Genomic DNA, 18646 nt, shown 5'->3' on the forward strand with positions numbered 1-18646 from the left:
ACTCTAAATTTATAGAGAGTAAGTAAATAAATATATTGTACATAATGGTAGGCAGATTTCTTACTTTCAAAGAAGTAAAAAGCAGAAAATCTACAATATATCCTGTTGTGTTGAACTGAAATTGAAGCAATGTTGTGTACTCATGGTTTTAGTACATATAGATAGATACAGAAAGACATAGAGATGTGTATGGGAATGTATGAACATCCATCTGTATCTTAGTTATTTCTGCGGGGAAGCTCTAGAATTTGTATCATTCTCTTGAGTTCTAAATACCACGCTCCATTAAAAGGAACCATGGCTTCTTAAAGAAATGACAGTTTCAGGGCCAACACTAGGAAAAATACAAGGTGAGTTTCAAAATGCTCAAAGAATAATGGAAACATGTCAAAAGGACACATGATCCAGCTTGAAGGAGTTCCTACTGGCTAAATCTGGAGTGACTAGCATCAAAAGCCTACTGACTAAAATGAGTCCAAAGCACATTTGGTATACATGAATGAATGAAGAAAGAAAAACTTTGCAGTAGAGTAAACCAATAAATGGAGACGACAGAAAACAGCCACTTGGCAAACAACATAGCAAAAAACCACTTTGGGCATCAATCATCAATGCATGGCAAAAGTAGCAGATGAAAGTATGAGGAAGAGGATATTTACTGTAGTTTCAAAGTATGTCTCCATAAATTAATAATTACAAAAGGAAAAGCAGTAATTTTACAGGATAGAAACTTGACAAGCACCACCCTTCTCTAAGTGATCAAAGTTAACACTGCAAGCAATGGGACAAATCGCCATCACATGCTTCCTGAAATGATGCACTGAGAAAATCACAACATGCTTTCTGTGGCATTCATATCAAATATGTATTACCTGAATCTAATCATGAGGAAACACCAGATAAAACCAAATTATGGCATAGTCTACAATATAGAGGATCTGCTAAACAAAATTGCAAAGTTAAGAAAAAGATAAGTTGAGGAACTGTCCTAGATTAAAGACAAAAAGTCATGACAGTTAAATGTAACAAGTGAACTAGGATTTTCTTCTGTTATGAAGCTGATTACTGGGACAATTAGTGAAATATGAGTGAGGTCTGCAGATTAGAGAACAGAATTACATTAATGTTTACTTTCTGATTTTGATCTTCACTGTAGTTATGAAAGATAATGTATTTGTTTTTAGTAAACACACACGGATGTATTTGGGGATAAAAGATCATCATGTCAGCAACTTAAATACAGCTCAAATGGTTCAGAAAAAAATATGTACATGCAGAGAAAGGAAAGCATAAAGCAAATGTGGCAGAACTTGCAAATCTGGGTAAAGGCTGAATGGGAGTTCTCTGTACTATTCTTGCAACTTTTCTATAAATCTAAAGTTATTTTGATATAAACATTTAAAAGGAAAAAAGTATATAAGACAAAACGAATATAAGACATTTGAAAACAACAAAAAACAAAACAATCAACCACTTTAATATAGGATCCTAAAGAGTCAGAGACTTATTGTGTTGATACAAAATAAAAAGTGTTTGTAATTACAAACATGGACAGGAGTCTAAGGAACCTGGAAGTCAAAACAGTATAGGTGAGTTGTCACTAGAATATAACCAATAGTATTTAGCGGAAAAAAATCCCTCTGAAACAGTTTTTGATTTGTTTTATTTAAGTCTTATGTTTTTGCCAGAAAGTCATCCGTTTTTTTTTTTGATTTTTTTGTCTTGTTCTCATGATAAATTGTTTCTCAGAGGAATACTTTGTTTTTCTATACTTAGCATGATGACCCCCTTTCCCTTTCTGAAGAATAAGCTTTGGGCCCTTCCTACTTTTTTTCCTTATTCACATAAAATTTTTTTTAATGTTTATTTATTTTTGAGAGAGAGACAGAGACATAGCACAAGTGGGGGAGGGGCAGAGAGAGAGTGAGACAGAATCTGAAGCAGGCTCCAGGTTCTGAGCTGTTAGCACAGAGCCTGATGCAAGGCTCAAACTCACAAACAATGAGATCATGACCTGAGCTGAATTTGGACACTTATCTGACCAACCCAGCCAAGCGCTGCTCCCTATTCACATTTCTTTGAGTGAGGAGTGATGTATCCACAAGTTATATATATTAACACAAGGAATTATTTTCAACTCTATTTCTCACATGTATGCTAGTCAAACGCCCATTTCATACTGACTACTGGATGGCAGTTTGATATGCATACCTCCTACCCAAGTGTTTCTCAGGGTCTAAAGTAATGCAGACCTGGTGACCCAATATAGTACCTTCTCCTATCCATAGTGCTTCACTCTGAAATTCTGAAGAGGTAGAGTGCATCAAAGCAATGAACAGAATGCAGAACTCTCTCTTCATCTCTGCCTCTATCCAATACTCTTACTAGGATAATACACCTGCTTGGTACAATGCACCATCCTCAATATCAAATCCTGCTCCCCTTCCCAAGTAGTTTTTGGGGGAAAGAGTCTCCAGATGAGTGTGGAAAAGGAGTTACTGCTGGAGGCAGGCAGTAGCAGGTGTGAATCACACTTGCTTCTAGGTGGGAAGGCTCACATAGTTAAGGTGCTCCATTAATTGTGCTTTTTAATCCAGTTTCAAAAGATTTTATTCAGATTCTGAATAAAAAGTCTTTCCAGATTCTAGCAATAGGAAGACTATCACAGTTATAAAAAATTTTATAAAAAATTGTTTTTTCCGGTACCTTTACGGGTATTTTAATACCCATCTATCTTGGGCTGCTAGCCAAATGCCATTTTAAAGTGAAATCTTGAATGAATTTGAAAGGCACATAGTAAGAAGCAAAAGGAAGGTGAACTCTTCAAAAGCATATAAGCCAACTAAAAGAATTTTGGAAGAGGAAAGATATTCACATTATAACATATCTGGCTAAACAGTATTTTAGAAAGATTTGCTGAGGGGCCCCTGGGTGGCTCAGTTAGCTGGGCTACCAACTCTCTTGATTTTGGCTTGGGTCATGATGTCACTTACAGTCCGGTCGTGCGATTGAGCCCTGCATCAATGTTGAGTGTGAAGCCTGCTTGGGATTCTCTCTCTCTCTCTCTCTCTCTCTCTCTCTCTCTCTCTCTCTTTCTCTCTCCCCCTCCCTCCCTCCTTCCTTCTGCCCCTCCCCTGCTCATACTCACTCTCTCAAAATAAATATTTAAAAAATTTTAATTAAAAAGAAAAGAGTTGTTAAGATTAAATACTACACCGAAGACCCAAATGGAAGCATTTGGAAGATCACCACTCCCTCCATTTTAAATTCTATTTTAATTAGCTATTGAAGCTAAGAGACAGGAAGATAACATAAATTGATTTTTCTCTCTAAAAGTATGATAATTGCTTACTTAATTGAGAAGAAAGTGATTCAGCCTTAGAATAGCTATAAATTTAGGATGATTCTTTCTATACCACACATACCTCACTTCAAATTTTCTTGAAATTTAAATTAACCTTAAACATTGGATCAGTTTTATGTTTATTTAGCATTAAGGTAATTGCTAGTCAATGGGGGTACCTCTGTGCATATTAGTGAAAGGCATCCCTGCTGGGCCGGATACTCATAAACTTTACAAGTGGAGCACAAGCTGTATCTTAGTACCCTACTGACTTCCTTGAGTCAGGAACCTTTGTGCAGTGCACACACTACACAAAGGTACACAGCAGACCCCTCTCTATACTGAAGAAACTCAAGGATTCAAAGAAAATTAAGAAGGGAAAACATTACCAGGATCATTAAATTAAAATCATATCAATTTTAAGACTGAAAGCTTAATTTTCCTATTGTGCATTTATTCATGTGATATAATTAAGAGGAAAATATTCATGCAGTTAAACCACTATCACAAAATATGTAAGGAAAATTCACAGCACATCAGATACACAGGTAGATGTGTAGGAACACCAATTCAGCCAACGGGCACATGGCAAATTTGTACTTGCTTCCTGGAATAGTGAGAGAGCAAACCTAGGTGTAACTAGTACAATAAATATAATAATAATAACTCTGACATGGATTGAGATTATCTGGCAACTTAGTGATTGATAGTTATTTTAGAAGATCAAATCATTTTATGATAAATATATATTATAATAAATATAGGCTACTGTGGTATACCTAAATTGCATTTTTTATTTTAATTTTGGAAGTCAGTTTATCCACATAAACTGCATATTTTATTGTGAAGTAAAAAAATTATATCATTTCAAAAATTATGCATATTATAAATATATATAAGCAAAATATATTTTTGAATGATAACTTAAAAAATTAATATAACCAATTGCAGGGCTTTTAAAAGCTAGGGTTGTTCAATGCTAGAAAGTGCAAAGAAAATTAAAAAAAAATATATATACTCACTGAATTGGCATTTGTTGGGTTTGGCCAAGGTCTACCACCACCTGGACCCCTATAAGACAATATGATCAATGAAATTTTAACCTAGCATTTGAATGTTTCACAATTTCACAATAATAAATCATAAAGCATAAAATTTACAATTTAGTTACCATAAAGTTCTAGCTTAGCACTGAAACTACTCTTTATTTTCACAGCTTTTTTATTTCTTAAAGCAAAAATTTTGATCATTCCATAATATATTTTTCTTCCCAAATCAAACTACTTTGGGTAGGTCTAATTTTATTTTAAGTTCAGTTATTGTAATAAATACTAAAAGTGATAATCACCTATGACAGTAAAAAACATGGGTAAAAATTAACATTATGAAATAAATATAAACTGTAATCCTATGACATAAATATAATTGCCAGCTGTATATCATTCAAAATTAAAATAAAATTATTTTTAACATATCAATATCTATAAAGTGATTGCTTTTACTAAACTAAAAATATATAAATGTACATAAAAGATGACTAAATTTGACTTCTTTTAAAAAATACATATACTATCATAGATTACTTCATACATTGATGTATTGATCTTTCAGTGCTACTGACAATTTACTTTTATGTATTTATTTATTTATTTTAAGTAGGCTTCACGCCTAGTGCAGTGCCCATTGCAATGCTTGAACTCACGACCTTAAGATCAAGACCTGAACTGAGATGAACAGTCAGACCCTTAACTGACTGAGACACCCAGGTGCCTAGACAATTTACTTTTTAAAAAAGGGATCACTTTTTTTGTTTTCATGATTGTTGTTCAAGACAGTGGCCAGAGTAAATCTTGGGAAAAACAGGAAATAATCTAAGCCAACGTATGTCAGTATATTACTTCACTTTAGGGTGGTGGATAATGTTTTGTATTCTATAGCTTAAAAGGACATGAATCTTTTAAAACAAAATTAGGTGAAAAGGTCTCTTGTACTCATGCTTTAGTATTAACTATACCTGAATAAATACTGCTTGATAAAAAGTAGACTACTGTTAGCAGGTCCTCTGTAATTAGGGTCACTCAAAATTCCCTTTTCCCTCTAACTGCAGTAGAAAGACACAGGAAAATTTTAATTAAAAAAAACCCCAACATGTCCCCTGATTCTTATTGTAGGGACCTTAAACCTGAAATTCTCACATGTTTGATAGAAGCTGTCCAAGTTAGCTATATTACCCATGTTTGCTTGGATTACTTAGAACTGTCTTTCATTTTGTTCTGGAATTCTCCAGGGATGCAAACAGGAGGGAAGTACATGAAAATTCTTTCCCTGGGCTCTTTTAGGGTACCCAAATACAATTTTCCCCATTTCTGCTTAAGGAATAAAGGAGAAAATACGATGCCAGAGAGGAGTTGGTCAAAATATTGTGCACAGGGAGAAGGTCAGGGGCACATACTTGTACTATCTCTGGAAACTACTGCCTCTTTAAGATGGGGATGATGATGATGATTTTACAATTAATTAGCGGAACACTTTAGAAAGATGATCTTACATGTAAGATTCAATGTCCGAATGGACAGAAAATGAGGTAAAACATATGATATGTATTGATCAAGTGAAACATTTGATTTGTTTTATGTTAATCCACATAATTTGTTTGACCTTAAATAAAACATAGTAAAGAAATCGGGAAATATTTATCTTAAAATAGCATAAAAATATGCTATATCCAAGGGTGCCTGCTTGGCTCAGTTGGTTGAGAGTCGTACTCTTGATTTCAGCTTGGGCCACGATCTCAGGGTGTTGGAATCGAGACCCACATCAGGCTCTGTGCTGAGCATGGAGCCTGCTTGGGATTCTCTCCCTCTCTCTGTCCCTTTCTCCTTTTCCCCCACTTGCATGCTCTTTATCTAAAAAAATGCTATATCCAAATCATGGCAAAAATTTGTACACAATGATGTTAAGTTGCTAATTATCTCATAATTTTAAAAATAGGACTGTAAATGATTAAATATAATATTTTATTTATAATTTAAAAAATTGTTAAATTAACATGCTAAATTAAATGTTAAATAACTAAACATTTTACTTAAATAACAGCATTAAACTTAATGTTAAATGTTACATTATCAGTAACAGTACCTTTAACACATTTCAGGTATTTGACAAATAGAAATCTGGTCTCAGCACATAGGTATTTCATATCACATTGTTTTATTTTTTATTTTTTAATGTTATTTATTTATTTTGAGAGAAAAAGAGACCATGTGAGAGAGCCTGAGCAGGGGAGAGGCATGGAGGGAGGAGGGAAAGAATCCCAACCTGGCTCCAAGCTGTTAGTGCAGAGCCTGACATGGCTCTCAAGAACCATGAGATCATGATCTGAGCTGAAATCAAGAGTCAGGTGCTTAAATGACTGAGCCATCCAGGTGCCCCCACTGCATTTTAATATGATAGGTTAAGTATTAATAATTGACACAGAGGGGGCACCTGAGTGGTTCTGTTGGTTGAGTGTCTGACTTGGACTCAGGTCATGATCTCACAGTTTGTGAGTTTGAGCCCCACATCGGGCTCTCTGCCATCAGCACAGAGTCCTCTTCAGATCTTCTGCCTCCATCTCTCTCTGTCCCTACCTTGCTCACACTCTATCACTCTCAAAAATAAATATTAAAAAAACTTAAAAAAATAATTCACAAGAATAAGCTAATATTCCCCAATCTTTATCATTGTGTTTGAAAACATTTAAAGTTTCACAAATAGTGCTAAATAAAATGGGGGTTATATTAGTGAGTAGTTCTATCAGAACAACTATGTAAGCTCAGTAATTCCCACTCCTTTTGAGGACTATCAGTATTATGAAGAAGGTAATTTACAAACAGGGGTCATTTTGAGTGGAAATTTCTATATAACTCTAGTTTGAAGTAGAATCAAGGTAGCTTCATTTAAAAAACAAAGAGAAAAATGTAATGTAAAAGAAGCAAGTATTTTTTGGTAAGGGTATTCAGACATGATAAAATAAAAGCAACTATGATTACTGTAGAGAAAAAAACCCCTGTTTAGCTGTACAGTCATTTTATTTCAAGATAATAAATACAAAAACTTTATCATTCTATAGGATAAAAAGAAGGTCTAGATCCTTTGAGATTCTTTGTCCTCTTAGTTTCATAAAATACCAGTGTATACAGAGTTGAATTAGAAATGCTGTAATGCTGAATCCTAAACTCTTTGGAAATTTGTAAAAATGTGGTTAATTTAGAAATATAGTTTCTTTTAAAAAACTTATCCATAATGTATAAGAAAACATTTACATTGTGGCTGTAGTTTGTAAATTCTACTTTAAATTACTGAAATTGGTATTAGGCTTTTATTTGTAAAAATACAATAGTAGTTAGAGAAACATTAAAAGTATGCTCTGACTTTAATTTTAAATGATACTATAAATACCCTGAGTTTAGAGGATGGAAGTATAAAAATGATATCAGAGTAACTATTTTCTGTGGAGACAACCAATATTTTTAAAAATAAACTATCAAAATTTTGTTCCAAATAGTTTGCCAGTTAGAATACAGAACACACAAGTATCTTAGATTTTTAAAAATAGAGCTTATACTAACACTATTCTAATGCCTTTACCTTTATTTTTAAATTACCAAACGTAAAAAAGTGACGTGAAAAAAGCCACAAATACTAGTTAGAAATACTTATTTGCCATAACACAAATTTAGTATCTGATTATGAAGTGAATTTCAATAAAGTTTACTCTGTTGAGTATAATGGAGATAGTAAGTTTTTTTTATGTCTCTTTAAATTCACTTTTTCTTTGTTGGGGCCAATATCAACATACGAATTATTCTCTCTGGTTGGATCTTCCATACTTCAGAACTTCCTTGTTAAAAGAATATATTTACATTTTCACTGTTCTTGAAGAATATCCTAATTTACAGAAAACTGAAAATTATATAAGACCACAAATAAATAAATCAATAGTAAGAAATAATAGAAATCTGAATCTGTAAGGCTTAGTTACTTTAAAAACATAAATTATATGAATAGTACAATATTATGTAATAAAAACATATTAAAGCATCTGAATGTATTTAAGTGAGAAACCCAAATGCAAGTATCAGCAAAAATAATCATATTAAAAATTCCAACCATAGTTTTAGTCTCCATTATCTAGAAAATTTAATGTACTCATATGTATTTGTTTAAATGTATATGAGAAAAGAATCAGACAATTTAAGCATCTGAGTCTCTTGTCATATAAAAATAACTTTTTCTTTATAGTAACAAAAACAGGTTGATCTAAAGTTGACACATGGCTAATGACAATGAGGTGTAGTACACAGAATGACCTTAGGTACAATCTTCCCATTTAATGATAATCCTTAATTGATCATAATACTCAAAATGTATATTCCTTACATCTATACATATTATTCAAAATTATATTCCCTAAAAGCTATTGCATTTTAAAGCCAGAATCTCAGGTAAATTTTATATACATCTAAATCCTATCAGTAAGAGTTGCAGCTTTTGATTTAAGCATAAAATATCATTCCTTTTTCTAACAACCATTAATAAAGGCTAAGCCTTTGAGGGATTTAAGAAAAGTCAGACTTCATGTCTACCCATTTTTACTTTAAAAGTAAAAAGACGTGATAGGAAAATTTGACCTACTTTTTTCCCCTTGTTCTGTTAGTTTTGAGTCTGGCTGGTACCCACTTATTAACCTATTTTCTATTTTAGGCAAAATTGCTTTCCATGAAAATGGTTTTAGAAACTTACAAAAATCCCTATCTATATCAAAGGGGCTTGTCTCATTACACCTTCAATGCCATCAAGTGACGGCAGAGTTGTCTAATTTGATATGTAAGTAACCAAAACATGGACTGATGGGAATATATATGCGAGGAAACTACTCGGAACCCTGTATGGAAGGTTTTTCATGATTTCTGTAGTTTTAAGTTTTCTGTAGGCCACAGCATGGAATTGAATCTTTAGTAAATTAATGAAAATCACAAACAAGCACCTGGTGTACATGGAACTTTGAGGGCAAGTTAGGCAATGAAAAATAAATTAAAATTCTTTAATAAATGATGTTATTTTGGGCAATAGAAACAACTATTCTCTTTGGGCTTGAAAGCCTTTTTCAGTCATGAACAAACCAAAATACTCTTAGTTTACTCCTTATGCAGGCACATCTTAATTTTCATATTAAGCTCAGTTGGCTCAGTTGGTTAAGTGTCTGACTCTTGATTTTGGCTCAGGTCACGATCTCACAGTTCGTGGGCTCAAGCTCCACATTGGGCTCTGCAGATGGTGTGAAGACTGCTTGGGATTCTCCCTCCACTCTCTCTGCCCCCTGCCTGCTCTCTCTCTCTCTCTCTCTTTCTCAAAATAAATAAAAAGAAAATCAAAAATTTACCCTATAGTATGGAAAGTTTTTTTTTTTAATATAAGAAGATAATACCAGGGTTACGAGTGGTCCCAACAAAGCAAAAGTTAAGACTCATATATAAGAATTAACAACTTTTAGGAATCATTAAATATCTGTTAAGATGAAATTACTATCAATTGTCTGCTTCTACAGAGCGAAGTCCTGGTCCTCATGTCCGCATCTCTTTATAGTTTTGTATAGACTGTATGGAGACTGTGTGCTTATATATAAAAAAGACATTTCTAATTAAATAAATGAAACACGAAAACCAGACTAAAAGTTGGCATTTGAAAATGGAAAAAATTAAAGGTTGCAAGGGAAGGAAGAAAAACAGAGTATGTTGTGAAAATGAGGCAGATACTATGGCTGTTTAGTTCATTGACACTAGTTCATTTTATACTACACAGAAATTGAGGAGCTGAAAGTGTGTTACAGATTAGTGTGACTTCAGAAGACAGAAAATAGAATACTAAACAGGACAATATGGCATTTTGCTTACATGTTCATTCCGGGCATTCCAGGGCCACCTAAAGCATTCAGTGGGGGTCTCATTGCACCTCCATAGTTCTGTAATGATAACCAAGGGTCAGACTACCACAAAACAAAAAAACAAAACCAAAGAGGAGGGGGGAAAGAAAGGAGAGCAGGTTAATGATTTCCCTACATAACTCCTGATTGGATAAGGCCTGTGCAATTCTTTCTCTGAAGGGTCCACTCTTGTACTATTGCTTCTATTTTAACAATTACTTTGGTCTGCATCTTTTGAAAACTACATGACTCTGTAAGATCACTGGAGTATGTTAAATGATTAAGGCACAACTGCAGTTATAATATTCAACATATCTTTATTAAGGTCCTAATATCTATACAACAGTGAACTTTTTTAAATGAATCATTTTATAAATCCAAAACTCTGCTTTTAAAGAAAAGACTTAGTCAACATGTTTGAAATCGTCAGAATCAGAACAATTACACAAAGTCTGAAGGAAAAAAACCCAGACTGGTGAACCCAACATAAGAAAGTTGAATGCAAACTATTTCTGGTTACAAAATAATACATGCTATAGAGAAATGTAGTAATACACAAATATACAACAATATATGAAAACTAAAGTATATACATATATATATATGAATTATATCACTCAATAGGCTATGTACATTCAAAGGAGAAAAACACTTTAATGTTTTAACATGCGTATCATATTAGCTTACTTTAGTTTCCATTACAGCCAGAAGATTTATATTAACATTCTTATGTTAATATACCTGACACTATCAACTGCTTTCATGCTTGGCTTTCTCACAGTACTATACCTCCAACCTTTCTAACTATTGCTTTTCAATTTCCTTTGCTGGCTCCTTTTATTTTGCCAACTCTTTAAATGTTGCTTTTCTCCAAGGTCTAGCTGTAGCATTCCTTTAAATAAATACACACTTATGGGTAATCTTATTTGCTACCATTAGTTCAATAACAATTTAGGAATCCCAAATGTTTTAAATTTTGTCATTATGTCTCTCCTAAGCTACTGGATAACTCCTATATTGAATGGCTGTACAACAGTCTAGGTGAATTCAGTCAGTTACCAAAGTCTATTGATTCCACCTGTGAAATAGTTCTTGAAACAGTGCTTTCCTTCCTATCACTAATCTTCGTCATTTAGACTAATGTACTGTCTTTGCTGGTCCTTCTGACTTAGCCTTTCCCCTCTCCCAATCTATTCTTCATGCTGCCTCCAGAACTATGCTTACAAGGGGCGCCTGGGTGGTTCAGTCAGTTAAGCATCTAACTTTGGCTCAGGTCATGATCTCACAGCTTGTGGGTTTGAGCCCTGCATAGGGCTCTGCGCAGATGGCTCAGAGCCTGGAGCCTGCTTCAGATTCTTTGTTTCCCTGGCTCTCTGCCTCTGGTCCACTCAGGTGCATGCACTCTCTCTTTCTCTCAAAAATAAATAAACATTTAAAAAAATTAAAACCCAGTCCTATTTATGTCACTTATGAGCCATGATGACCCACACTGCCTATCAAATGTTTACTCCTCAGCTTGGCTCTCTGATGGTATTTGCAGATCAACCCTAGTCTACATTTCCTGTATTCATTTCCTATTATCTTCACCTTCTTCCCTTATTCCCAACTATACCCTCCAGCCTACTAGATTTCTTGTGGTTCAGAAACATTCAATACACTTTTACACTCATGGTAACTCATAGTATGGCCTTTTGTGTAGTAGGTGCTAAGATGACAAGGAAATATTCAATGAGACAATTAACTCCAGAGAGTAAGCTACAGTATATAAATTACCTAGTTACGTGTTCTTTTTATTGTTTATTAACTTTTACTTTCAAGAAATCTTATTTAAATGTCCAAATTGTATGTGCTATGGGACAGAATGGTTTTTATCCACACTTGAGTCATTAGTTAAAATGACAGTTATTTCCCTTAACCTCTGGACCAAGCCTGGCAGTGGCACCAGTAATATCAGCAAGAAGTCTGAGAAGAAAGTTAGCCATTAGAAATAAAATCTGGATGGTAGAGTTTAATACAAATGCTTCAAAAGAAAAGTCTCTCTTTTTCATCTTAGAAGATCTGTTTCATTTTATCAAGAGAAACATTAGTTTTCTTTGTAGCTCTGGATATAGAAAGATACTGGTTTGAACCTCTGTTGCCACGGCCCCATTTCCTCTGCCCCTCTTTCTATATGTGTGATCATGGGCCAATCATTGTCCCATTTGTCAACTCAACCTTAATTTCCTTATCATGTCTTACAGGTTTGTTGGAGGACAAAACAAAGCCATCTAAAACAACTATCATAGTTTTCAGTGCATTAAAAGCATGATACCATGTGCTCAAAAACTGTAGCTGCTCCTTCATGTCACCTTTAGTAAGGGACCAACTTAAATGAGCCCTCTTCTCATCATCTTTTCTTGAGCCCTCAACCATAACAGAATTATATGCTTGTTTGTGTGATGATTCCCTGACAGCATATGCATATTTCTTTTCTAGATTTTTTCTACTGCGTTAACAGTTTTTCTTTATGTATTTGTGTCTCTTGCTAAGCAGTAAGTACCTTGAAGGTAGAATCTGTTTGATTCATCTTGGTATATCCAGTACTCAAGTATGACAGAAAATGAGTAAGAAATTACCCAATACATAATTTGATGGATTTACAAAATATTTTCATTTTGTGAATAATCTGAAGCAAAAGAAAACAGGAAGATAAGAAAGAATAACAACTGGCTTTCCAAGTGGTATCAACAAAGGCAGAATGGTAAGAGCTAATTTAGAATCACTGAATTTTAAAGCGGATGGCAGCTCTACAATTCCATCTGGCTTATTCTCTTTCCCAATGCAATGTTCCTGACAAAATGGCTGTTCATATTCTGCTTGGAAAGTTTATAAAGAGTTTCTCCGTGATTGGGCAGTTTATTTTCTAGATAGCTCTTCCCTTTACTGAGCTGAATTCTACCTCCTTTCTTAAATTTGAAAATAAAAGTTAACTCTCTTTACATGACAAAACATATCATGCATTTCCATCTCACCATTTCTCCACCCCAGTCAGGTATTTGATTTGGAAATCATGGAATGTTCCTACTTGTATACAGCTCCTTTATTCTTCAGATTTCTGGAGCACCTAGAACTAACTATATAGTCTTGGTCAATTTTTCTGTTAATCATTTGGAACCTGGTGAGCCTAAGAACACAGACAAGCTAAGTATATCTTATTACAAAAGCAAGTAGAAAAATGTCTTCAAGTATGGTATTAAGATGTTTTTCTTGATTAAATAGATAACTGTATGTAGTATCACTGAACTTAAATTTAAAACAGGTAAAGGGGTGGGAAAAATATGTCAGAATTAAGAGCAAACTTTTATTTCTTCATTTATGTGATAAAAATTAAGCATGTTTGCTATATTCTAGGTGTGTATTTGCCTAAATCAGCATTATCTAAGAATCATTAGATGATATATATTTCTTTGTTCTAGGAACTCAATTGTTTTAACAGATAACTACTGTCTCTCTCCATTATACTGGTCTTAAGCTCAAAATATTATGAAGAGAATACCTACAATAAAAAAAGAGTTGTATTTTATTTGTGTAAAAGCATAAAAACAATATTACAAAGACTATTTCTATAATTCAACTAGAAAATAGTAGATGCATTAGGTTCTTGGGTAGCATCTGTATGGTTAGATACCTGCTATGAGAATCGTTTTTTTTTTTCATTATCTTTCTAGAAACACAGATAACCTTTATTACAAACCTCACAGTTTATAATGCATATGTTTCATATATCAGGTGTTATAGATAAATATCTCAAAAAATCCCTCATTCCAAATTATTTTACCTCACACTTTACCTATTCTGCTACTCATATTAATAGGATTCATTTTTCATTCAAGTAATGGCACGTATAAATATTTTCCTTTAATCATTTATACCTGTATACTGTGATTTAAAGACATTGTAGGTAATTCTCATTTCTGAAGTATTCAAAGCAAAACATTTTATCTGCCTTGAATTATGAAGAAATAAATAGCAAGGATAATAACCCAAATGGCAGAAATAAACTACTCTTTTTGAATTTGAAATACAAAGAACTCACAGTTACATGATAAACTTGAATATTAAAACTCATCAGTAAGAGATTATATACCAGAAATTTGCTTTTTTACTTTCTATTATAATTTACCTAAAACACAAAACACATAAACAGCTAGATACAGCTAGATATTTATAAAATATAAAGACCAGTATGCTTTCTGTCTGCATTTTCAAATGCAATCTAAGTGTTCATAAAGCTTAAGTAACCATTGGTATATCTTTCAAACACTGCAAAAATGACTCTTAAATCAGACCCTAGTTTTTAAAACTATTAAAACTACTGGTTTGGAATGACAAAACCTTAAAGAGCTGCTAGTTTAAAAATCAATGAACTGGGTGAAGAATGGCAACTAAATTATAGGCACCACACTTTAATTTATATTTAAAATGTACCTAGGGGTGCCTGGATGGCTATGCTGGTTTAGTGTTTAACTTCAGCTCAGGTCATGCTCTCATGGTTCATGAGTTCGAGCCCCTTGTCAGGCCTGTGCTGACAGCTCAGAGCCTGGAGCCTGCTTCAGATTCTGTGTCTCCCTCTCTCTCTGCCCCTTCCCTATTCATTCTCTGTCTCTGTCTCTCTCAAAAATAAACAGACAATAAAAAAAATGTATCTATTATGAAAATTTGGGGAGGAAAATCCTTTAAGTTCTGTATAGTCAAAATGGCTTAGTTCATTAATGACTAAAATATATACTGAGTCAATGAAATATCCTGTAGATCTTATAAATTCTAATTGATATTAATAGCTTTTGATGGTTGATCACATAAGTCATTAACCCTAACAAGAGTAGACATGGGGAAAATGATTAAAATATCTAAATCAGTTTTATAAGACCTTAAGAAAATACATAGGAAATAACAGTATAAATAAATTATTTTTTTCAGACTCTGAGAATGTCAGATATTTACATATTAGGTTTTATTTTTTTAATGAAATATAGTATCTCTGAAAATTCTGGTTATATGCCCTTTGTGTTTCAATACATTTCTATAACTCTATCTATCTATCTATCTATCTATCTATCTATCTATGTATCTATCTATCTATCTAATTGTATGTTGGTTGGAAACTCCTAGATCTAACTCATATTATCTCAGTGTTAAGATTCTTAATTTTCTGATTCATTTGGGGACACAACAAAATACTAATTTTTTAAAAGCAGATACATGAAACAAATTCCTAAAACTGTCACTTATAAAGCTATTCTTGGAAAGAATAAAGAAAATAAATTAATTCACTCTTTTAGCCAGCATTACGATACACTAACCTCTGACCCATAAGATAGAAATTTAAAATTCTGGATTTAGGGCTAGCTTCCTTGAAATATAACATTATACCATTAATTTCTACCTCATGCAGTTTTTCCAGGAGAGGCAAAAGGATATTTTACCAAAAGTAAATGATATCCTGTAACACCATACGTAGGACAGATTCAAACTCACATTGTGTAGTTCTGGGAAATTTTGAGAGGGGAGAAGGCTAACATCTGATATACACTGATAGGGTTAAGTTTGTTCACTAACACCCATTTTAATGTTTGTTTCTAAATAGCTATTGTTTTCATATTCTATGAATATGAATATAAAAACCTGTCAATGGCATTCTTTAAAAGACTTCTAGAAATATATTTTATGCTGCTTATTCTGTTTAATATCTTAGCTCAATTGTGTTCTATTTAACTTACATGCTTATCTTTTATAACAGTTATTACAGTTCTTCTAAATTTCATCAGCATAGTTAACAAAAAAGTAATTAATAGTTGTTTTTTATAGTAATTACTGTAATATATTTCTACATGTTTTTAAATGTACTAAAGGCATATATTATAGCACCTGTTAAAATATGCTTTGTTGTTACATCGTTTTGGACATGTCACAGATACTCTGCTCTTCAAGAGCCTAATAACAATTATGCTATATCAAGCCTTTATGCATTAAAAGCCAGCAAATTATATAGTTTGTTTATATAAGATGAAGGCACAAAATGCAGCATCTAATTTTTGTGCTGATTATTTACCTGTGGTCCTAAGGGCACCATTCCTCTTGGAGGAGTCATTCTCTGCATTGGCCCACCCATATTTGGATGTCCTTTAAAAAAGAAAAATAGGTAAGGTATGAAGATATGAGCAAAGTAATGAGCACAAGTGCTAAACTAGGAGCCAGGAGCCTCCTCTCTGCTTGACGTTAAATCTGACTTAGTAGGGAACTGGGTGACTGACATCATCTCATCTAGGCTTCCATGGCTACTTTTCGGTCTCTAACCACTCTTTGCCCACACTCTCCCGTAAGTGAGAATTTTTCTTCCTACTCTGTGCTGAAATACATCTCTCATACGATTTGCTCCTTTTGCCTTAGAACAGGTATTAGAGCCATATATATCTGTGGTACTTATTATGTTGGAAGGACCTGATTATTGATGGTTAAACTAATCAAGCTACTGGTTGCTCTGCATCTTCTTTCCTCCTGCTCATCTTTCAGATGGACTAACCTATCTGAAAAAGGCAGAAGAAATCATATGTGATATAATCATTTAAATTTCCATTTATTAGAAGTTATATAAAAGGTTTTAGAAGTTATTAGTTAAAATATGGATTTTGGATATTTAATTACTCTGTTTCTTATGTTATTACTCCCCTCACTATGATTCATAGTTGTGAGAGTAAGCTGAAAATATAAGTCACTTGGCCATGTTACCTGCAAAAATGCAACTGGTATAATTATGGAACATATATACAAATAAAATTGTCCTTAGAAAATAAAGGATTTCCTTTGAGATTCTGCATGTCAATTTCACTTTTTTACTTTAAAGTAGTCACCTTGTTGTCGAGTTGGGTCCATTCCACTTGGAAGTAATGGCTGACTTCCTGGGACACCACCAAGTGCCTAGCATATTATGTAAAATAAAACAAAAAGAAATACTATAAGTAATTACAAAATACATGCTTTAACAATTCACCAAAGATACACTTCTGTATGATCTGTTCTCCGCTTACCTTCCCAGCCTAATTTCTTGCCATTGCCACACTCACATTCTAACTTCCAGCCACGGAAAACTTCCTCCAGTTTTTTTCAATTCATGCATTTAATCAATGTCTAAATGCCAACAGTTGAAACAAAACAAAAGCAAACGCAAACTAAACTTTCTCAAGGAGCTCAAGAAAGGGTACCCCTTGATGATATATTTTAGATACAGTTTAGGGATCACCTCCTAACAAAATTCTTCCATTTAACCCCAGTCTGATATAAGTTCTCCATTTGCTTTAAAATTGTATATGCATTTATTTAATTTTCAAATTTACAGAAACATTACACAAAGAATACAAAGGATTCCCATATAGTCTGACACCATTTGCCCAACTGTTAACATTTCCCCCTACCTACCCCCATCATCCTTTCTCCTTCTCTCTCTATATGCACTTATTATCCTCACTTATTTTTCAGAACCACGTGAGAACAAGCTACAGACATTATGCCTCATCACCTCTAAGTACTGCAGAGTACATTTCTCTAAACAAGGATATCCCGTACATAACCAGAACACAACTTTCCAAGACAGGAAATCCATACTGATACAACACTACCATCTAAGTCACAGATGTCAATCAAATTTTGCCATTTGTCTCAGCAAAGTTTCTTTTTACTTTTTGTGACCAGGATCTCATGGATCACATGTTGCATTTACTTGTCGTATTTCTTTACCCTCTTCCAAGCAAGAATTATTCCTTAGTCTCCATCATGGCAACAGTTTTAGAGTTTTAAATTCTACAGCATCTTCTGATGCCACTTCATGTCCCAGACTCAGGTCCTATTTTCTTAGAAGGAAGAAATTACTACAGCAATGATGCCATGCTCTTCTTAGTAAATCCCATCAGAGGCACATGATGCTGACTCATCCTATTCCTGGGATGTTAACCTTTCTCATCTAATCATGTCAGTGTCTACCAGGATTGTACACAATAAGGTCATTACTTTTCCCCTTTGTAACTGATTACTTTTAGTGTTAGCTATCCCAAGACTGTCAGCATCCCAATCATCAATAGTTTATCAGTCCACCAGCATTCAAAGACAACTCCTAAGTACTAGGATAGTTGCCAAATGGAGATATTCCATGTTTATCATTCTTTCTATGCTGTTTAATTGGCATCTACTGTAAGAAACAGTTCTTCTATTTTTCCTTCTTTCTTTTCTTTCTTGCTTCTTTTTCTTTCTTTCTTCTTTCCTTTCTTTCTTCCTATTTAAATCAATGAGTTGCAATCTATTACTAT

At 33.6% G+C, this 18646-nt stretch overlaps 1 protein-coding gene across 4 annotated transcripts in view; it reads right to left on the bottom strand.

Annotated features, from left to right (window-relative positions):
- Positions 1-18646, bottom strand: part of SSBP2 (single stranded DNA binding protein 2) — a 289978-nt gene that overhangs the window by 33536 nt on the left and 237796 nt on the right. For 2 of the 4 annotated variants that reach the window (XM_029942531.1, XM_029942533.1), the window contains 4 exons: positions 17198-17264; positions 16399-16469; positions 10279-10370; positions 4366-4414 (listed from right to left, as the gene is read on the bottom strand). In XM_029942531.1, coding sequence (XP_029798391.1) covers positions 4366-4414; positions 10279-10370; positions 16399-16469; positions 17198-17264 — 279 coding nt within the window. The remainder of the gene's footprint in view (positions 1-4365; positions 4415-10278; positions 10371-16398; positions 16470-17197; positions 17265-18646) is intronic. The other 2 variants (XM_029942534.1, XM_029942532.1) reach the window with 1 other exon arrangement.

This window comes from Suricata suricatta, chromosome 6 (assembly GCF_006229205.1).
Source record: "Suricata suricatta isolate VVHF042 chromosome 6, meerkat_22Aug2017_6uvM2_HiC, whole genome shotgun sequence".
NCBI lineage: Eukaryota > Metazoa > Chordata > Mammalia > Carnivora > Herpestidae > Suricata > Suricata suricatta.